The sequence below is a fragment of the Ahaetulla prasina genome, chromosome 1, assembly GCF_028640845.1.
Source record: "Ahaetulla prasina isolate Xishuangbanna chromosome 1, ASM2864084v1, whole genome shotgun sequence".
Classification (NCBI taxonomy): Eukaryota; Metazoa; Chordata; class Lepidosauria; order Squamata; family Colubridae; genus Ahaetulla; species Ahaetulla prasina.
In genome coordinates this window covers 292,359,399-292,382,912 of record NC_080539.1, presented here as the reverse complement: position 1 = coordinate 292,382,912, position 23,514 = coordinate 292,359,399, and the positions used below count along the sequence as shown (strand labels likewise).

The window sequence follows — 23,514 nt, the reverse complement described above, 5'->3', positions numbered from 1 at the left end:
GAAGCTCAAACTTCAAAAATATGCGGCATTGTAAGGAAAACTTGTTTCCATGAGATCCACCCTTTCCTCTCCTTTTTAAATGCATGTGCAAAAATATAATGCATGCTGCTAGATCTTACCTTATAATTATACACAAGCCATTTCAAGGTCATTACAGATTGGCTGATGAAATGTTCAAATTAGCTTGGAACAATTAATGGTAGCACGTAATATTCAAAATCCAACTGAGGAAATTGCAAGATTCTTTATATAAGTATCAAGATATATTGCCTTTACAGTCCATGAAGTAAAACCTATCTAATTTACTTAAATAATTTGAGCCCTCGTGCTTTACAGCTACTGCTAAAGCAGAAATGTGCAGAGATTTCTACAACTTTCCTCTTCTAGTGGAAGTTATAGCAACAGTGCTAATGTGGTCACATGTTCCAAAAGACTAATAAATCTCTGCCACAAACAAGTTGGTAGGCAGGTGGACAGCCAATGCTTCACCTCATTTCTCTCTAATCAACTGACCTGGCTGGACTATTTTAAGACACAAAAGGTTTACAAATCTTCCAGAAAACAATTGCATTCAGAAATATCCCCAGTGAGTGCACTTCTTCATCAGCACTCTCTTTCCAGAAAATGGAGAAGTACCTAAAGCCTCCATCTCAGACCATACTCAAGCAAGCCTAACCTACCAGACTGAGAAGAGAGTGACTGGTGGTGTTTCTTTTCAGCAAATGGGAAGGAAACAAAAGAGAAAAATCCATCAATTACTGCTCTCAAATTGGCCCATAGTATATGTATTTGAGTGACAGGATCACTCAAAGCCCCCTTAATGGGACAGATTACAACTACTGGGAGCATCAATTATGTCATCATATATTTCTGCCAACTCTGCTACTAGAGGAATACAGGGAGTCCTCATTTAGCTACTACCACTAGTACCAGCAACTTCGTTATTAAACAAAGCAGTTGCTAAGAGAAATGATGTGCTTATGATCTTACCAGCTTTTCTGCAAAAGTCATACAATTAGAATTATTTGAAAAGATACCTTTTCATTATGACCACCATTTTGTGACTTTCACTGACTGCTTTGACAGTAAAATGGGCAAAATTACTCTTGATAAAAGTAGTCCTGGATATAAGACTGCTCTTTTAATAGTGGAGGGAAGTTACAGCAGTGTCAAAAAAAAGTGACTTACAATCCATCCTTGGAATTGCAACCCCGCAGTCACATGTTCTTAATTTGGGGCTTGGCAAATGGCTCGTATTTATGAGGGTTGCAGCATCCTGCTATCACGTGTTCACAATTGCAATCTTCCCAGCTGGCTTCCCATAAGCAAAGTCAATGGGGACACCGGACGGGATATAGATTTACTCTACAGCTGTGCAAATCACTTAACAACCATGTGGATTCACTTAACAACCATGGTAGTTCTCTTAATGACTTCAGTAAAAATGATTGTAAAATTGTTCCACTCATATGACTTGGTTAACAGCAACAATTTAGAAACTGTTAATTCTGGCCCCAATTGTGTTTGTAAGTCAAGGACTATCTGTATTTGTTTTTTTAAAAAAAATATGCTGATGCAAATATATCCAGAGATCTTGCTACATATATCCTGGTGGAGTGCTTTTCAGCTGAAGATCCTGAGCAATCATAACTAGGAATGTAGTCATTCCTTCCCTGTCTTATCTTAGGAATAACTACTCTTGAGAAGAAATATGCCCCTGACTCTTGAAAAATGAGGCCAAGGTTCCTAGATATATATTTTGAAATATTACTGAAGTTCATCTAACACAACAGAATGCTGGACTAAATAGCACTGAGTTATTTAAAACCGCTTTGTGCTATCTTCAGTTACAATTCTCTTACTGGTATAGGTAGAAGATTCTATTGAAATCATTACAGCTAATTACAAGGATTATAGCTAATTATATTAGATATTTTCTCCCCTGCTTCCCCTTTCTCCAAAATTGCTTCAGCACTGCAGGAAATAGTCATGGACATGGCAACTACAGCTATAAGTTCTGAAATTGGAATGGTTTCTGAAGTCCATTATTAGTCCTTCTCCTCAAGAAAAATCCTTTCCGTTCTCCATTACAGATAACATTTGCACTCTGAATTCATACAGCATTTCAATTGGTTTCAAACAATAAACAAATAATTTTATCATCAGGATTACATATTAGCAAGCAGCCTAAGAAAATAATACGTTGCTCAATGGAAATATGCAAAAGTTGTACGTTCTCTTTGCAAGCAGTCTTTCTTCTCTCCTGAGATGATGGCAATCAAATGGTGAATCTGGCTAGGTCATCACATCCAAGTCAGCATTAAACTCTGAGCTCAGCAGAAAAAGCACAGTTCTGCATTTCTTTCAGTCATGTATGCGTTGCCTCTGGTTCTGGATATATTGTCCTGAATGTCAAATTTATACGTGGTCCCCTAGAATGATACTCCTTGGGAACACGGTGCTGAAAAAGATCCAAAACAGCTCTTCAATTACATAATATATATTAAGGAAATAGAAATATTTTGTCTTTTGGCATGAAAGATATCACATTGTACTTAAAATGAGTTTCCTTATAACTGCTATACTTAGTAAAAAATAAAGAAGAGGCTAAATCCCATCTTCCTTTTGTTCTGTTGTTATTTTGTGGTTAATAATATATTATTTGCTTACTGCATTATTTCACAAGTGGTAATCTCATGCCCTCTGGTTGTCCAGGAAACTTGTAAGATTTTTGTGACCTATGAAAGACAAGCAGCCCAATCTCAAAGCGTAGTGTTCCCCAAACTTTATGGCTTGGTGACCCGGGGGGGGCGGGGGGGAGAGGGGAACCAGGCTGTGTGAGCAGCAGGCCGTACACAGCTATGTATGTACACAGCTCCACTCAACCTGCCGCATGTGTGAGTGGAGCTGAGTGCGCGCATGTGTGCCAACCTGCCTCTTGCATGGCCCGGTTCCAAATAGCCTGCAGCCCAGTAGTGGGCTGCGGCTTGGGGGTTGGGGACCCGTCACAGCAAACAACTTTTCATTTCTCCTCAGCCTCGGGTTCCAATCCTATACACAAGATGCTCATGCTGTGACCATCACAGCATCTCCATGGTCACATAATCAGAATCTGGACGCTTGGCAACCGGTATCTACAACAGTTGCAGCATCCCAGTATCACACGATCGCCATTTCCCATGAACTTCTATCAAGCCAAGTCAATGGGGAAATGGCAGCATGATTCACTTAACAACCATGATAAAATTGGATGTGACTCATTTAACAACCACCTTGCTTACCAAAGGAAATTCTGGTCCCAATTGCTGTCATAAGTTGAGGACTACCTAAATATAGATCTGTAAGGAAGAAAACAGCATTTGTATAACTTTTGTCTAGGCTCCTCACCTGCCAGTCTTCTTGAGTAGCTCCTTCCATCATTAGCAAAGTACCATGATCCAATGGTATGTGAACTCTTTGCACGTAAGTATAGTCATTGTTATCCTCCTAAAAAAGATGTATTAAGTATCATTAATCTATAGTCATAAAATTCTAGAAGTGGAAGCAGCTACTTAGGCTATTTTATTCAACCTCTGCCTAAGTAGATGTCTTAGCTTCTGCTTGAATACAATGAATAGAGGGAAACAAAACATCCTTAAGCCAAGTATTCTCATGACTTTCTAAAAAAAAATAATAAATTTGTGCAATCCCTCTGATTACTGAATCTAATAATATCATTAGGGTTAGGTATGGACAACCCCCAGCCTTTTAGTAATTAAAGTTTAATCAGATAAAACAATGATACATTTTGCAATTTTATAAATATAAAATAACTCAGAAACTGCAGCTAGTCCACAATGTGGTGATGCATGAAAAGAAGCATCATGTAAAGCAGCAGTCTACATGCAAGTAGACTACAATATGCATCATTGAAGGAGAATATCACAGAAATTTGGGTAAAAGCCCTGCTGGTCACAGCTGCCACATCGTCCAGGAGGATCCCCAAATTGCACATTAGATCTGCCTGGGGAACTGTGATCCCATTCAGGCTAAAAAAATGGGAGCCAGTTTGATCTAGTGGTTAAGGCACTCAGCTAGAAAGCAGGAATCTATGAGCTTCAGTCCACCTCAGCCATGAAAGCAGCTGAGCACTCTCTCAGCCCAACTCACCTCACTGGGGGTTGTTGTGGGGAAAATAGGAAGAGGAGGTTGTGTTGGGTGTATGTATCACCTTGAGTTATTTGTAAAAATAATAAAGGCAGGATACAAATAAATAAATAAAATCTATGGTAGTGGAAGCATTGGAAACATTCAGATTCAGCAGGGAAGCACACCCTCCCAATCCCATCTCCAGGTTATAAACAGTCACTGAAAAAAGACCTCAACAACTTGGTCAGCTTGGAATTGAGATATAGTTGAGTATCATCCAGATAATGCAAACTCTGTTGCAAACAGAGTCGCGGTGTGGCTCAGGCTGTAAGAAGCCTGTTATTAAAAAACAGCAGCCTGCAATTACTGCAGGTTCTAGTCCCACCAGGTCCAAGGTTGACTCAGCCTTCCATCCTTTATAAGGTAGGTAAAATGAGGACCCAGATTGTTGGGGGGGCAATAAGTTGACTTTGTAAATATACAAATAGAATGAGACTATTGCCTTACACACTGTAAGCCGCCCTGAGTCTTCGGAGAAGGGCGGGATATAAATGTAAATAAAAAAAAACACCTCTGTTTCTGCAAATGACCTCAATCACAGGCTTAATACAGATGTTAAACAGGTGAGGCAAGAACCAGCTGGCCATGTGAGGAAGGAGAAGTACACAACACTGTTCCCCTCATTCTTAATCCACACAGTGCATTTGGAAAGATACCAGTACCATATTTAACAAGTTATGCCATCTCTGTACTGGCCTCAGTTGAAACGGGCCTAGATAACCTACTTTCTTCAGAGCCCTCTGCAAGTGCCAACTCAAGTACCTTCTCAATAACAAAGAAGGGAAGGTTAGAGACTGAGAAAAATATTCAGAATTGTTGGATCCACTAATGGCTTCTTGAGGAGACGGCACATTGCCACCTCCTTCAAGGTAGGCAGAACCACACCTACATTAAAAGTTCCATTCACCACCATATGGACCCAACCATATATTATCACTCAACAAGAGATATGAGGGGCATGGATCTAAAAAGCAGGTAATGGATCTTCTCCTTTCTCATAGGGCACAGAGTCAAATACTTTCCAGGGAACAAAACAAGTTAGTGCTTCTGTCAAATCATATAGAATGGCCCAGTCAGAGTCTAATTTTTAGATTTTATTCAAGAGGGGTCCATGATAATGTAGATAGCTTTATGATGCAGCCCAGGCAGAGAACATGATTAAACAGGGCTGCTGGCCAATAATCATTTATGCTACAATGCAATGTCTAATTCAAACTCTTATGTGTTTGGTAGATTCATTCTTCTTCTATCCTCAATAGCATACTAAGTTTCTCTTTTGTCATTTCATCTCCAGGAGCTCCTCAGAAAACAAGAAAGCTTTTCAGGACCAAGGAAAAAGAAGCCAATGCAAACTGATCCAAGGCCCTTGATACCTGCCTATTCTCAAGGGCAACTAAAGTCTTAGCTGGATTGCCCATCATATCCCTAAGTTTTCTGTGAAATCTATCAAGGTTTATTAGTATGGATCAGCTTGATCTGATAGGTCCAAGCTCCCAGCAGGGGTGGAGAAAGGGCCAGTAAGCTAAAGACGAACCAGAAAGTGATCTAACCATAATGATGGAGTACTAATATCATCATCCACCTTCAGATCACACAACAACTACGCCAAAATAAAATCCAGGTCTAACATGTGATCACCACTATGTGTTAACCTCTAAAAAATCTGGGATAGATTCATGGTTGCCATGAGCTCTTTCACCAATCTATGCTGAACACCACATGCTGGCTTGAGCAGGCAGAACAACAGCAAGCAAGAGTGGGTGTGACTTCCGGCAGCTGCTGGCTTCCAAAAAAGATGGAAAGGAAACCCAAAGTGCATCACCTCTCAGTGTATCTGTATAGTTCCTGTTGAATTTCCCATCCTCTTGGTGATCTTAGCTGCCCTTCTCTGATATTTATATCCCATCTTTCCTCTAAGGAGCTCAAGCATTATAAACTGTTCTTCCATTTCCACTGTAATTCTAATAATACTCCCGTAAGCATTAGGTAATGACATAGCAATTGGCCTAAGCTGAGCACACCATGCTTATTAAATAAGAAAACAACTTGGGAGTCAGATGTCTAATTCTAAATAATCAGATATCCAGCAACTCTTGGAATATCTCCAGATGAGGTTTATATTGTATTACCAGAGGAGTTCAAGATATTGCCACTTTCTGTCCCAGATAGTTCCATTACATGCAGTCCTTATAGATTACAAAAGTAATTCAGTTAGTAGGAAAAGATGGAACAGCTACACAATGTAATTGGTAGAACCAGAAACAAGTACAAGGAATGATGGATTTCTGCAAGCAGTATTCCTACTGTCAAGAAAACATCCAGAAAATATTTTCCTGAAAGAATTATTTTTCTACAGCTAGAATCATCTGCAACGACATGTAGCTTCCATTTACTAAGTGGCATTATGTATGCTCTCAATCAAGAAGTATCCAAGCTCTTCCCAGATCCATATTGAACTCAAGACGCTTCCAGAGTTTAAAATTCAGCTACTATATCATCTAAAAAAAGCATCTATCCTTGAGTTTGGTGAATGTGTTCATAAATTTTGTTCCTATAAATTCCCTTTTAAAAAAAAGTTCTTGCAAATCCATTGCAATACAATAATAATTAGATCTCTCACAATTAAGGGGAGAACTTTTTCAGGTCTGAAATGTTGACAGGATATTAGGCAATTGATTAAAAAAATACTCTGAGGAAGTTTCTATGTACTATTCTATAGGATCCATCCACACAGTGTATCAGACTTCAGAAAGAAAATGCTAGCAGTTTTATTATAGTAGTTATTGATGTTCAAGATACCACAATAAATCTGATTTACAATTCCATTGTTGCTAGTTCAAGAATAATGGAGTAGCAGAAACGATCAATCGTGGGAGATATGACTTTGAAGAAATACTGAAGTGGAGAGAAAATAAGGCTACAAAATTTCAGGTCAACAGACACTATTATTTGGGCTTCCGATTAACACAAAAGCCAACAATGATGCATAATGCAAGATATTGCCCTGGAGGTGGCTATCAAGCTTCTGTGTAGGACTGACTTGGCAGGATAATTGGCCTGAACAAGTAAACACCCAGATAGTAATGACTGAATATTTTGTCATGCATCAGTCAAAGAGTGGGAGGGAGATGAAGTAGCAGTAATTTGAGATAGCAAATTTACCAACACAGGAACCAAAACTGATCTAATAGGAAAGTATTCTCATTGGAGATCTGGGATGCTGCTAGCATGCCACCAAATTTTTCAAATCTATGGTATAATTAATGTAAGGTTCTGACTTTTATTAATATTTAACACAACACTGACATTCTACATATCTGAAATCCTTGGCAAAAACAGATCACTGTCAAGAACTATCACCTTAACTATTATCCATCTGTGAATCTCTGCACCTATAAGTTCCTTTCTTTTAAAGTTAACAGAGTTATTGCTTCTGTAGCAAGACCCAAAGAATCTCTCTGCTCTGGTAGTTATCACAATGATTATTGAAGCTATTTTTATTTCCTCAAGGACCCACTAATTTTTGAATTCATGTCTCCTCCAGCCTTACAAAACACACCAGCATCCTATTTATTTCAATGTTTTGCTTTTAAAATCAGCCTCTTATGTTGGTTTCTTACAGAGATTTTTTTCAGACATTATGACCAAGATGAATACTCCAATCGTTACATAATTTCCTGTTAGAAATGTAGACATTTATGTCTCATTTATAGCATGAGATAAGGGAACCTGCAGCCTTCCAGATACTGGACTACCATCAGCCTCACCTGGAGTAATTGAATGGAGATTCATGGGTGTGTCACTCCCAATTTGGTACAGCAACCCAACTGTTCAAATACAGACTCCAATAGATAGATAGGGCTTCAGAAAAAGCAACTTGCCTTCCATAGAGGACCTGTATATTGCACTGGTCAGGACGGCTGAGAAAATATCTACAGACCTCTCACATCCTGGATACAAACTATTTCAACTCCTCCCCTTAGAAAGCCACTACAGGGCATCACATGCCAAAACAACTAGATACAGAGAAAGTTTTTTTCCTTGTGCCGTCACTCTGCTGAACACCTAGTTCTCACAGTACTGTTCTATATCTAAGTATATTTACCATGTGGTATGGCTGTATTCTTTTTCTCATTTTCTCTACCACTTCCTCTTACTCATCATTATTATGATTATTACTCTGTTGTTTGGCAAGTACACTGAAAGCTTCTGCACTAGAGACAAATTCCTTGTGTATCTAATCAAACTTGGCCAAATAAAGTATTCTATCTAATTTATGGAGAATCTATCCTGTCTTGGTTTGGGCTATGCACATTTAACATTCACCCAATAGACATAGAAAAACTTCTGAGTAACAACTCATATGCATAAACCATTATTACCTTCTTATCAATAAAACAAAAGACCTTCCCTGCAGTTCTTTTCTGTTGTTTTTGTGTGTGTTTGTGCAAATAATTAAAACACTTAGTATTCTTCAATGGAGGGGATCAGACTTTGTTCAATATCTGACTGGAAAAAAACAAAATTATTTAGAGGCTAATCACGGATATCCACTATTATCTAACATATACACCCTAACTCCTCCTCCTGCTCTGAGCTACCTGTTTCCTTGGTTACAATCTTAGTGGCAGAGCTGCTGCCTGCCTACTATTACAGTTTGGCTTCAGAGCTTTAAAATTTACATTGCAGTATAAGCTGGGAAGTTAACTGCAGTGAACTAATTCTTCAAGCAAATTCAAGGCTCTGCAGCAAAAAAGGCAGCATAGGTAAATTTTGCAGACCAGAACACTTACCATTTATCTTGGCTGCTGTATATATTTATTCTTGGGATCCTTTTATTTTTAAAATGCTTTTATTGTCTCAACTGTTTTTATAGTTTTAGAACTATAAGTCGCCCAAAGTCACTGGTTGAAACCAGTGGCTACAGAAATTCAATGAATGAATGGATAAATAAATGGATAAATAAATAAAAACTAAGATATGAAAAGCCAAATTCCATCCTGAAAAAATGAAAAGCCAAATTGCATCCTGAAAAATTAGTCACCTTACATGTCATGTTTCCAACCCTATGTATATTATATTTATGCACGTATCCTTTTTGCAAGAAATCAGAAGTCGAAGTTCACAAAAAGAGGTACTGAGTATATTGAGAAAAAAGGGTCCTATTATTAAACACATCTCATGTATCCTTGTCAATAGTCAAGGTTTTACTATAAATAAAAATGTTTTTAATTTTCTAGAGTATTAGCTACCTCATGCAAATCTGTCATCTGCAAATCTGATAACCAATTTTTTTCTACTTCATCATCACTATTAATAAAAATATTGAAGATTAGAGTACTCAGAATGGAACCTAGTGCCATTCTATTCAATTTCCCCCCCCCAACTTGATGATGAACCATTATTGAACACTCCTGGAGTGCTATTTTCAAATATCGTGTTTTGTACTTCTCATAACATCCAGCCAGCATGTAACTAGTGTGATCATTATGATGATCACAGGGCATTTTTCAGTTGTTTTCCTGAAAACAAGACATAATATGCTTGCAGCATTTTGGCAATGTATTAAGGAAATTTATCTGATCAATATATGCAATAATATTAGTTGGCAAGATTTGTTCTTGGCAAATCCACCTTGACTTTTTATTATTATCCTACTACCGTGATGGCGAACCTATGGCGCCACTGGAAGTTGGCAAACGGGCCATTTCCAGCCTCCGGAGGGCCGGGGGTGGGGAAGGCCATTTTCACCTTCCCCAGGTTCCTAGAAAGGCTCTGGAGCCTGGGGAGAGAGAAAAACGGGCCTACCGGGCCATCACGTGCCAGGAGCGGGGGTGGGGGTTGCGCGCGCATGCGCAAGGTGCACAAAATTATGGGTGTGGGCACGCGTGCGTGCAAACCCCTCCTCCCCTGGCACTAAATGGCAAAAAGGTTAGCCATCACTGCCCTAGTACTTTTAAAGTTGCTTAGAAGTATCCACTTCTTTGTAATCTGTTCTAGAATCATCCCAGGCACTGATACCAAACTGACTGGGCTGGTCCTCATTCTCCCCTTTCTGATTACAGAAATGGCACTTGCTCTGTTCCTGCCACTTTCACCAGTTCTTCTAGAGACAGTAGGCAAAGTACATTGTCAGCTCAAATGGCTCCTAGTCCACCTTTCTTTAATACAGTTTTTAAGTAAATCTTGGGACTAAATTGTCTGAAATATCATCTTCCTTTATACCTATTCAGATCTTAGGATATTCTTCAGAGTTCCAATTCCATGCATCCATGCTAAGACCACATGAGGAGATAGAATAACAGAGGGACCTTGGAGGTCTTCTAGTCCAACCCTCTGATCAAACAAGAGACCCTATACTATTTCAGACAAATGGCTGCCTAGTCTCTTCTTAAAAATCTCCAGTGATGGACCACCCACAACTTCTGGAGGCAAGTCATTCCACTGGCTAATTGCTCTCATTGTCAGGAAATTTCCCCTTAGTTCTAGGTTGTTGCTCTCTTTCTTTCTTTCTTTCTTTCTTTCTTTCTTTCTTTCTTTCTTTCTTTCTTTCTTTCTTTCTTTCTTTCTTTCTTTCTTTCTTTCTTTCTTTCTTTCTTTCTTTCAATTTCTATACCGCCCTTCTCCCGAAGGACTCAGGGCGGTTTACAGCCAAATATAAAACAGTGTTCATAATACAATTAAAATGCTATAAAAATCTAATTGAATTTTGGCTCCCATTAAAACAGTTAAAACGATAATAAAATCCCAATTAAAAACCATAGCAAAATTAGGCCAACCCTGCGCGATGGAACAAGACGAGCTTGCGTCGGAAGGTCTGGAGGTCGGGCAGTGATCGTAACCCCGGAGGAAGGTCATTCCAGAGGGTAGGAGCCCCCACAGAGAAAGCTCTCCCCCTGGGGGTCGCCAGCCGACATTGTTTGGCTGACGGCACCCTAAGGAGACCCTCCCTGTGGGAGCTTGATTAGTTTCAATCAGGTGCTTTGAAAAATAGGTTGACCCCCCCTCCCCCTTCCTTGTGGCAGCCCCTCAAATATTGGAAGAACAGCAGTGAATCTCTTGGCTTCCTCAGATAAGCTTCTCTGACCCTTTTGCCTTTAAAAAAATTCTAAAGCTAAATCCTCACTGGGCCAATAAATCATTTTATTTTTTCTGCTACTAGAAAGAACTTCTAAGGTATATTTTGCTGTTAATTTTGATTCAAATCATAACAAAATTTGAATATTGCAGTTTATCACTGAATTTTATTCTTTCTTTTAGTCAGGAATATATACTGATTAAATAGATTAAATATTGGAAGGTATTTCAAGACAAGATGGAACGTATTTTTATATAAGTGAAAGTCTGCTCATAAATTCTGCATCTCACATTATTTCAAATTATTGATCAACTAATGTATAAAAAGGTTCTTGTAATGGGTTGTTTTAATTCAATGTGGAAAAAACTGTCTTCATTTCTAATCATTATCTTCACTACTAAGCTATCCTATTCCTCAGCAAAGAAAAATGAACCTTGGAGTTGGCTTTAAAAAATTGTCAGTTATCCAGGGAGCAAAGAATGTCAATAGATAAAGTTTGTACATAAAGTTTTTGTTCAAGAAAAAACAAATAAAAAAATTGTCTTAACACCAGTGGAAGCTGATCAGTTTCAAATCATTATTCCATTTGTCTAAATCTTATTGAACATTTGTTGTACTTCTCTACCTACTTATCTGAACAGGTTTAAAATAAAAGATTGGGTTCTTCCATTTTAAAATGGGAACATACAGTTTTTGGATTTACCAATCAGGTACAGTATATGATTAGGGCAAATGAGAATTGAACTGAAATTCTGCAATAAGAAAGGAAATATTGCTTAGCAGATTAGGACATTTTCCAGCCTCATCCAGAAATGGCAGCAAAAAACCCTGCATTCAAACACTAACCTACTACCAAAGCATCCTACCCTCCCATCACCAAATAGCACATCAAATGCTATTTAAGAGCTATGAACTGGTTAGTAATGGCTTGAGCACTGGGTTTATGTGCTATCCACTTATTTTTAGATACGTGGGACAGAAAGAACTATATTGTATTATGCATTTAAAGTCTTTAAAATATGTTTTTCAACTGGATTACATTCCAGCTTTATAAACTCACAGGCAGAGGCTTCTTCCTCATCTCAAACATCCGGGTAGCACCAAAGCTAAGCGATGCAATTATGGGGTTTTTCCCCAGTGTAGGTTCATCATCGCTATGCCAGTCAACACTGTTCTTTTCATTTTGGTAAAGGTTACAGAGTAAGGAGTTGAAAGTATTCTTGGTGAAATCTTCTACAAGATCCTTCAACATGGCCAGTAATGGGTGCCACTGAAATCAGAGGAGAAAAAAAGGAGGTAAACATCACAACTAGAAGCAAGCTCAGCGCCCAGGAAATAAGATTAGCTATATTACTAAGAAGTCTGTTTCCATTAATTTGAAACATAAGGAAAAATACTGTTCACAATTTAAGCATAATGAAATAAAAATCTCTCATTTTATATATGTAGGAACATATAGCAGTTAAGTGGTTGCACTTTTAAGAAAGTGGGCAGTTTGTCAATATTTCTTATAATCTAGAGTAGGAAGTTAAAAAAAACCCAACAACCCAGAAGAAAGTTAACAGTAATCCATGCCTATATTACTGCCAAGAAAATGGACGTATGCATGTAACTGACAAGAATGATTCTGGGTGCAACTCAAGGTGCTGTGATGAACACATTCAAATCCTATATGGACTGGAGCCAGGCAATATCAGGACCATTTACATTTTGTCTTTCCAATATGTCCTGGCAATCTCCACCATTTGCAAAGTGGATGAGAGAGGACTCAGAGGCAAGCATTCTCTTCAGGAGCTCCCTCCTGCAGAATGCCCTTGCATTTGTAGAAGAACTGCATCCTCAGTTTTAACATTTAGGAAGGTCTTGGTAACATCCCTTTCCTACTGTACATTTAGAGAACTGAGGTGAGAAAGGGAGATGTACCTGATGGATCCTGTTCTTTTGATGTCATGACTTACAATGACTCTATTGGGTTTTAAGTGGACTATATTTAATGATAACTTCGACAATGTGTCATTGTGACATGAATTGTATTGCTGTAAGTCAAATGATTGAAGCAATATTTCTTAATAAATAAGCCTTTACTTTTATACAACTGTATCTTTACATCCATACAAATACACATTTTTGCATCTGATGTGCTAGCTAGACCCTTAGTTTCTCATATTCTAGAAAGGTAGTGATAGCTTATGAAATCTTTCACAGCTTAAGTGCCAGAAAGTTCATTAACATCTGATCAAATCATGTATGAGCTTGATGACTAGCAAAGTCCTTTCATAGAGGTTCACCAAAGCTTGCATGTTTTGCAATATCATGATTAATTGGTGCTTGCCTATAGCATTTTGTACTTTATGCCTGAACTATATAAGGGCTACAGGTAGTCCTTCTTTAGGGACAACTGGAACTAGCAACTCAAGTCGTTAAAAGAGAAACGGATCACTGAATGAAACCACCAGGTGATCTTACTTCACCTTTCCTTTCTTTGCTTCACAGGTACTCCTCAATTTACGACCACAACTGAGTCCAAAATTTCCATGGCCACAGTTATTTAATGAATCACTACTCGTGTTGCTAACATGATTGTCAGGTGAATCTGGCTTCCTCATTGACTTTGCTTGTCAGAAGGTCACAAAAGGTGATTACATGACCTTGGACACTACAACCATCACAAATACAAATTAATTGCCAAGCATCAAAATTACAATCAAGTGATCATGGGGATGGTGCAATAGTCATAAGTTTGAAAAATGGTCATAAGTCATGTTTTTCAGTGCCTTTCTAACTTCAAATGGTCATTAAATGAATGGTTATAAGTCAAGGACTACCTGTACAGACCGATGTTTGCATATGTGAGGATAGGTCCCAATTTTTTCATTATTGTCATAACTGAGAACGGTTGCTGTACAAGGCAGTTGCTGAGAGGATTACTTATAATTTGTTATATATTCATCTTGTTGCTGATGCATATTTGAATTACAAAAATTAAACCAGTTACAAAGTTGTTCAACTAGCAAGCTGCCTAAATAATTCTCCATGGGAGTTATAGTTCAATGTTTCTAAGAAAATTTCTAGAATTTCCTCAATGATTTAATACTCAAGGTAGTTGGGGGGGGGGTTTCCCTTAGCAAACCATGACATAAATCAGATTTAAAGTCAGAATCAGCACTGCTATTTGACAGGAAAAAACAGTGTTAAGTTCCTCTCTCAATTTTAACTGAAGTAAGGAAAAATATTGTATGAATTCATTATGTGGCATGAAGAGTGATAGCAATTTTTACTCTGTTCTTTTCCAATACTGCCCTCCAGTGTTTGATAAATGCAAGGTTCTTTTTTTCCCCAAGAAAGAATTTTCCCTCATCCATCCAACATAAATTCAGGTAAGATCACAATATTTTAAATTATATATTAATTAGGTTTATGTCCTACAGAAAACTCATGGACTATACCTGTAAGTCAAGGGTTGGGAATAAATCTTAATTAAGCAAAGGAGCAAGAGGACAGGCTGAAAATTGAAATTGAGACTCAAACGAATCATAAAGAGATAATCTGTGAGCGCAAACCATTACCCGAAGTATGCAGGCATTAAAAGAAGAGCTGTAAAAAATATTCCATTTTCATTCTCAATTCTCCAGTAACTGAGGAAGAAGAATGCACGTTCAAAAGGCTTTAACTATGAAAACAGCACCGCAGACAGAATAAACCAGGCTGAACGTCCAATGCTGTAGTGCCTTGAAAGCTCAATAAATGCATTCCGTAACCTCCTCCGGAAGGCACGGTATGAATACCGTGTATTAAATATTACTTCAACTGCTTACTTTTTAACATACCTCTGTTCAGGAGAAAGAAGAATGAATGGCCTTGAGAGATAGGAGGAAGACTTGTTACGACAATGGTCAGAAAAAGAGGGCTAAGTCTAGGGCAGAAATGTAACCTGAGTAAACAACTCGGACAAGATCCTCCTTTAGTAGTCACAACGATAAAGGAAGGGGGGACGGGCACATTCAGACTTGCAAGGTTCTGTTCCTATAGTTTTTCAATAAAAGTAGTACTACCTACACAATATTGGATTCCTAGTCTGATCTACCGTGAAAGGATCACATCCTTTATGAGATCATGACAAATTTTAAGGAACAGCTCAGTTTCTGTTTCAAAGGTAATGCTGTAAAGATAATTCAGCTGTGATTGAGGGATTTTCCACTAAAGGAAAATGCGCTTTATCCTGACTTAGGGGATTTATCCCATTCACAATTCTCCACAGTTGCATCAAGAAGTGGCTTTGCTGCTCTCTCATTCTTACCCCCCCCTGTATCCAGTGGAGTTTTTTTCCCCTTGCTTGAAAAGAAACCACAGTGAAGGAGGAATGTCTGAAATTCATATCATCATTGTTATTATGGCTTTTTAATTTTATTTTTCAACTTTAGAAAACTCAAGATGAATACGTACATCAGGGTTTGCTGGCATTTCAAGTCTGGAATAGCTGTAAGGTAGTTTTCCATACCATGCTGTGAGTCTGGGTTCATCATAAGATCGATCTACAGAAAGAAAATCCGATGCAATATTTAGGGCTACTATGGACACCAGTAATAAATGGCTAGAAAGTTTTTTGACATTTGGGGAAATAAATGACAATAATAACTCATTTAGCAATGTTTTGCCTTCTGTAGATAAAAAAGCTAAGCAAATGAGACTTTAAACTAGCAATTCATAAATTATACGACCAAGAGAAAATTATTCTAGGCTATTTATACATCAATGAAGTCGTTCTGCTTGAAATACCAATTTCTGGAGGGAAATGTGAGAAGTAACACAAATGGCCTCAAGTGAACCAAGCTCACACAGCTTATGGTTTGGATGTCATGGTACTTATACCCAAATCTAACAGATAAAAAAAATCAACAGAACAATGAAAACAATGACCAACCCAAAACATCCCATTGTAAGAATCTGTTCTACCACAGAAGGTGTAGTCCCAACTCAGGAACAGGCAGACCAGTTCAGAGCTGAAAAGATAACACTGAATCTTCAGCCTCTCTGCCTTCTCAAAAAAAATTAAAAAAAAAATTAAAAAAAATCACCAGCAAAACAATCAATCAGTACAAATAAAGAAAAATCACTAGTAGGCGCACAGAACCTTTCTGAACCTTTAGAACAGGAAAAAAAAAACACAAGTAATTGTTTTGGCTATCTCCTTATACTAAACAAAACACAGGTTAGCCCTACATCTGTGTGTTAAGTGGAGATTAGAATTAGTGGCTCTCTGAGGGCCAAGTATTTTTCTGGGTGCAACAGATTCTACTAGAGTGAATATTTCAAGATTTACTGCTGGACCTTGCAAAAACAGGAGTCAACAGTTAAAGGAGACTGATAGCAAAGCTACCCTGTCTAACGTGTGTTCTTTGCCTCCATGGAATTTCGTGGAACAGCTGATCAAACATCCAATCTGCTTCACTCAAGGAAATGAAGCCAGGAATCAAGTGAATCCTAGAATAAAGAAAAGTGACATTACATGTCGATATTTTCTGATTTATTTCAAACTAAGACATTCCAGGCAGGTTCTGTGTCATTTCTTTCCATCAAGCAAAGAAAACAAGTGGCTTGCTAAGAAGAGTACCCACCACCACTACTTAAATATTGTGAGTTGCTTAGGAGTTATCAAGCTCTTCCACTCCCCACTTGCTTATGTTTATAGTTTTGTTGGATAACTTTTTAAGCTCACATTTTCTTCTTGTACCTTGCCTGGAGGACAAAGAGAATAGTCTCATGGCATCCATTTGGGAAATAAGAACAGAGAAGTAGATGTAAGGAAAAGTAAAATAGATGATTTATGCTGAAAAGGTGATTGGGAAAATATTGTTAATTCTTCTAGACTTCTCAGTAACCTTCAATACCATTGCCCATTATATTACTTTGAGCCAATGATAGGCCAATGCAGGCATAATAATATAGGGCTCCAGGTCATTCAGGAGGGACGCTTGGAAACTATAGATTCTTTGAAGCAGATAAGAGGTCAGTGACAATACAGAAGTTAAAATATGCACACAGACATGTAATTTGGATCTAGTTATAGCACCAATTCATTTATTGTTAACTTTATTTCTCAAACAGATCTGGAATCCCACGTAACACAATTTTGAATCATTTTGCCTCTCGTATAAATAGCACGACAAAGCCAATAAAAAGAAGACAGAGATCACTTTTTCTGAACACAAGTCCTCTTCTGTAAGCGACTCCCTGTAAGCTTTTCTTCATTAGAAAGGAAAAATTAAGTTCAATCATGTCCTTTTGTTAGCACAGATATTTTTTGTGCATCATGGAGAAAATGAGATTTGGAAAAGGAATGAAGTTCAATGTTCTCCTAACAAAATGTCTATGGGTAAGTTCCCAAGCCCTGCAAGCAAATATTTCTTCCTCTAGTAGCATTCTTTGGATCCAGCAAAAAAAAAATTAAATAAACAAAATACAAGATTTACTTAACATGGAAGGAGAAATACACAAAATAATTGTTAGTCTATTCTTATTGTGGGTGTACAATAAAGGGAGATCCCCAAGTATGTTGTTCTGCTCAGAACAACTCAGAATTTTAAATCTAGCAAATAAATATATAACATTGTTGAAAGGTAACTAATAGGAACGGTCTTGATCCAATGATTCTTTTCACCTGAAGATTTAGTAAAAACAGCCTTAAAAACAGTTCAGCTTCAACTACATTGTAGACTTTTAAGGTATCTGTCAGAAAAGAAAGCCAACATGGACAGTGTTATTAGAATAAACTGATTAAAGATAAAAGGATGTTCTTAACAGGTGAAAAGTCATTTATTAATAAATTTTATTAATAAATTTCTGTACAATACCACGGTCCTCCATGTCTGTGGTCCTTTGTAACATCTTTGCTATAATGACTTACCGTACTTTTCTCAGTATAAAACACACTGGAGTGTAAGATGCACCTTAGTTTTTGGGAAGGAAAATGGGGGTGGGGAATTCTGCCTATCAGGTATTCATCTGGATAGTCTCAGCACATTAGTTCACTTGCTGGTTTTGAGGTTGGGGCTGGTTGGGGCATCAACTTCAGCACATTAGTTTGCTCGCTAGTTTTGAGGTGGGGGCTGGCTGGGGCTGTGCTTCTAAAGCACAGCTGATAGTCAGAGGGAGCAGCAATTAGAAAAGCAGGCAAAGCACGGAAGATCACTTCGCTCACCTTGGGGCTGAAAAACAGCTTCAAAAGCACAGCTGATCCTCAGATGGAACTCCAGTGACTAAAGCAGGCAGAGCGCGGAAGGGGTAAGAGAAGGCAGCAGCTGTTCCGGGTAGCCATTTTGGGCACCGTGTGGGGTTACATTTGTAGTATAAAACGCACCCAAATTTTCAGGAGGGAAAAAAGTGTGTCTTATACTCCAAAAAATATGGTAATACTAATTCAAATACTGAAACATAATCCTAACAGAATTATTCTGCAAGAACACACACACAATGTTAGATACTTACTTTGATATTCCTGAGGGCAATGTGCTGATCTCATATAGACCCTGTTTTCTGTAGTAGGGGAGGAAAAAAAAATCCATCATGTTTGGGTAGACGTAAAAGGTTCAAACTATTAATTAGGGTTAGAGAAAGAAAATTCACTAATCCAAGGGATATATAGGAGTAAAAACACATTACAGGTAGTCCTTGACTTATGATCATTCATTTAGTGACAGTTCAAACTTTTGACAGAAGTCACTGATTTATGACCTGTCCTTGTACTTATGACTGATGCACTGTCCTCATAATCATGTGATTGCATTTGGGTGCTTGGCCACTGGAATGCATTTACAACAATTGCAGCATCTTGGGAACATGTGATCACCTGTAACCTGTAACCTTTCCAAGAAGCTTTCAGCAAGCAAAGTCATTGGGGAAGCCAAATTTGCTTAATGACTGCATCGCTTAGTGCTGTGATGACGAACCTTTGACATGTCCGCGTGCCGGCCTGCATGCTGGAAGTGGCACTCAAAACCATCCCGTGAGATATGCGCAGCCCACTGGCCTTCACGCATGTGGGAGTGCCAATACCTGGAAGAGTGGCGGTCCATTGTGCGCATGTGCGAGCCGGCACCCAAACACCTGGATACCGGCATGGAAGCACGCCCGACGAACAGCTGGCCATCACGCATGCGTGCAACATCAACCTGGAAGGTTGGGTGCCGGCCTGCGCATGTGTGCCGGAACGCCGCTCTTCTGGGTTCCACTGCTCCTGCAACGGCCAGCTGACCGGCACGTGTGTAATCACAGGAAAACAGAGTAGGAGCCAGGGAGGCCGTGCATTCTTCGTGAGTTGGTTTTGTGTGCCGCTTTCAGCACGTGTGCCATAGGTTTGCCAACACTGGCTTAGTGACAAAGTTCTGGCCCCAATTGCACTTGTATGGACTTCCCATAAGAGCAACAAAGCCAAATGATCAAGAGATTCTGGTATTAAAATGAACTAAAATTGAAAATACTTACTCTATTACTCTGGGTTCTGGGACTTTGCATACAACCTAAGGATTAAAAAAAACCTTACATTTTTATAAAGTATGTATATTTTGTTTACTTTATGGGGGAGGGAGTGTAAAAAATAATTAGAAATCATATATTTTGCAATCAAAATCAAAGTGACAAATATTGCTGAAGATTCCAATAATAATTGTTTAGTTATGCTGCTCTATGATGCTGATAATGCATGAGTTGGGAGACTATTTTTTTAAGAAAATGCACACAAGAAATCATGAAAATGTACTTTCTATGTGTTCAGGCATTTTTATATACATATAAACAAAGCAATAACAATATATACAATATTTTTACCTCTTCAGGTGCTTTAAAAACAAACTGTCTTTTAGATGAAAGCTCTGCCTCTCCTTGGAATGTGGATGGTGCTGAATTGGTAAATGTTGGATTTCTAGCATTGGACTTTCTAGAGGCTAACACAAGAAGGAACAATATCAAACTAGATAACAAGAACTTTCATATTTTCAATATTATTTAGTAATCATATTTTCAGATTAAGAGTACATTCACACACATACAGGTAACATTTTATTCTTTGATATTTCTACTTCAAAGGGCAGTGTGGTTAAGATGCTGGGCTTGTCAGCTGAAGAGCCAGCAATCCAGGTTTGAGATCTGAGCGCCATGTGATGGGGTGAGTTCCCATCCTTGCCCCAGCTCCTGCCAACCAGCAGTTCAAAAGCATGCAAATGTGAGTAGATAAATAGGTACCACTTCAATATAGGTAACAGCGCTCCATATCATGCTGTTTTCATTTTCATGAACGTGAACAGCGCTAGCTCAATGGCCTTGAAATTAACCCCTACAGTCAGCAATGACTAGCAGAGTAAAATCCACAGGGAGTCCTTTACCTTTTACTATCTCTACTTCAGGAACTGTGTTTTTTGTGAGAGGGCTCAAAATTTTGAGAGCACTTATTTCTTTCATGTAGAGCCCCCATGTGGGAAGTACTTTGAGAATCTGATAGTAAAAATAATACAATCTAAAATCAGGTTTGTTATTTTCTAATGCTCTTATGAAGGTATGCGTGGAGGCTTTGAGACTCAAACAAGCATATGAATCATTTCTCATGGTTTCATTTGCTTCATGCTATTATTGAAAAAATCTATACCTTTTTTATAGTTCTAGTAAAATCTATTATAGCAAGCTCTATGGGTTTTTTAATGACACTTAAAAAGCTTATATTATAATCCTATATTTAACTAGCAGTAAGCTTCAACATTAAATAGGATTTATTTCTGAGGGACCATGCATACAATTAGACTGAAGTGACCTTTACTTAACTGTTCAATTATTTGGGTCATGGGGAAAATATAATATTAATGTGTCATAATTTAGTGAACAAACATTTGTAAAGTCCTAGATTAAATCTCCTATTTATGACAGTCAAAATTAGGTCAAAGGTTTCTAAGAACCCAGATCAATAATCACTGAAGTTAGGAAACTGTTTCTAGAGCCTCTATTCTAAAGATCTTAGGGAAGCAATTAAAGCCCTTGTTTTGACAATTTCCCTTCAACTGTAAAGATGTAATCGTTTTAAATAATATTTTATTTCCAGAAATGAAAAGCTAGCATATTTCAAACCAACCACCATCCTCAGCCAAAAATTGCATTTCTAACTACCTTAAAGGTTGGAGGAGGGGGAGAAATCAGGAAGTATACCTCTTTATATAGAAGCACAATAAAACAAGGTGGTAAAGAGCAGGATGAGAAGTAGAGGGAGACACATATCAATCTACCTTGGAGGTTTTCTCATAAGTGACCATTGTCTGAGAGTGGCCATCAAGATTCCGAATGTTTCCACTAGCCGCTAAATTTGATGTTTTTCATTTAAAATATTTCATTAAAGCAAAATGCCTTGTGCCACTAGTACACATGTACAAAAAGACTTAAGACCTTTAGCGGCCCAACAGGCCAAAAGATGTTTGATCTAAATAGCTGACCCCAAGATCGGGTCAGTAGTCAAAAGATAGCTAACTTGAAAATAAAATAAACTATGAGTAGCATTGGATATAAGAAATCAACCTAGTAAACTAGTTCACAGCCCAAAGGGGCTGCATAGAGGAACCCATTCTGTAATAGTAGGGAGAAGATCTTTGTGAATTGGTAGTAGTGTTCCTGCTAGGCAACAAGTTTAATTTAGTTGATTTATATGCATTAGAACAAGACAGCATTTACCTGAACATGAAGTCATTCTGCTATTACCCTGGCTAGCCCAGCCACCCTGGACTCTGGCTCTCTGCCTTTTATTTTCCATAACTCTTCTTTACCAGTCTTCTTGTAAGGAGTTTATCATTCCTAAATCAAAATACATATATTAACACACGGCTAAAACTGCTTAGATCTTAGTTCCTACTGCTTTTGAAGAAGGGTGTAGCAGAGTATTAATGCATGAACAGAAAACACAGAAGACAGCCTCTCTATTCATTACTAGGAAACAAAATCTCTAACATCGCATCATTGTTAACAATAGAAAGGTAGGTAAGAAACTGCCTTCTCCCTAAAACGGAGCAGCACCCAAGTTCAACAACCTTGCACTGTTTTACAGGAATAGGCCTTGTTAAGATCAAAAGCCTTTATTATTATTATCATTATTTTCTTATTAGTTTTTCCTAACCAGATTTCAAGAGACCCTAACAGGCCCAAGGACACCCTGTAAGGAAGCAGCCTCCTTTCTATAACTGGAAGCAACACGCAGAGTAACATTGCAGTTTGAACTGCTGTACACTATGGTCCATGTGTGCAGAACCAACTCCAGCCAAGGATTATGGGCCCTGGGATTCAATAAATCCTGATGTCACTTATTTTTTTTTTGGGGGGGGGACGGGAGCGGGGAGAGGGAATAATAAAAGAGGCTTATTAAGGAATATCTTTTTGTTCTCCCCCCCCCACTCCCACTCCCCCACCCGCCAGACCCGAAGCACGAGCTCTAAAATTCCCCCAGCTACTACAGTACCGCAGGGCTTTTAACCTCAATTATGAAGGTTTCTCCGCTGCCTCTTTTCCTTCTGTTCACCTTTCCCACTTTTCCGCCCCCCCTCCCTTTAATTAAGCGCTTGCGGGCAACAGAACTACTCACACAAGCGCGCCACCAACAACTACACCTTCCGCGCCGCAGGCGACCTCCAACCAAGGGGGAGAAAAAATAAATAAACAAATGAAAGCCCTCCAAGCCCACCTGCGCGCGCACTTTCCGGAGGACCCGCCCTTTTCTCTACGGCATTTACTGAGCAGAATAGGCGACTTCCTCGCGCGCGTTATCGTTGGGCGGTAAGACGTCCTTCGCCCCGCCCACCGTGCCGTCTCCGCTCCTATCCGCGGGTCGCAAACGTCAAGGAGCGCGAGGCGGGGTTGAGCTCATTGTCTTGCAATCGGCCTTCTGCAGAGTAACCTTGCGATGCTCGTTGGAAAACTTTCGGGGTCGACACGATACCCCGTTTTTTTCCCCTTTTTCTTTTTCAAGAGATGAATAGGATGTTTACGGCAGGATCTGAGCGGGAGAGTCTCCGCCGGCTGCTGTTCCTTAGCAACTGGCATTCTGAGACGAGATGCTTAATGGCAGGCTGCAGAGCTTTAGAATAGAATAGAATAGAATAAAATAGAATAGAATAGAATTTATTGGCCAAGTGTGATTGGACACACAAGGAGTTTGTTTTGGTGCATATGCTCTGTTGGAAGAAATATCCATCTGGGTTCAGTTCCAAGTGGGGACAAAGACACTG

At 38.7% G+C, this 23,514-nt stretch overlaps 1 protein-coding gene across 2 annotated transcripts; it reads right to left on the bottom strand.

Moving 5' to 3' along the window:
• Positions 1-1,561: 1,561 nt before the first annotated feature.
• Positions 1,562-23,046, bottom strand: ALKBH3 (alkB homolog 3, alpha-ketoglutarate dependent dioxygenase). Of its 2 annotated transcripts, none has more exons than XM_058161703.1 (10): positions 22,971-23,046; positions 21,971-22,090; positions 20,090-20,205; positions 19,748-19,782; positions 18,752-18,799; positions 16,644-16,747; positions 15,710-15,798; positions 12,327-12,536; positions 3,388-3,486; positions 1,562-2,461 (listed from the first exon to the last, which is right to left on the bottom strand). In XM_058161703.1, exons 2-10 carry the CDS (start codon positions 22,047-22,049, stop codon positions 2,369-2,371), a joined length of 873 nt encoding a protein of 290 aa, XP_058017686.1. In that variant the 5' UTR covers positions 22,050-22,090; positions 22,971-23,046; the 3' UTR covers positions 1,562-2,368. The 2 variants fall into 2 exon arrangements, with proteins under 2 accessions (XP_058017686.1, XP_058017685.1); XM_058161702.1 differs by having other exon boundaries at positions 22,872-23,007.
• Between the last annotated feature and the right edge of the window lie 468 nt (positions 23,047-23,514).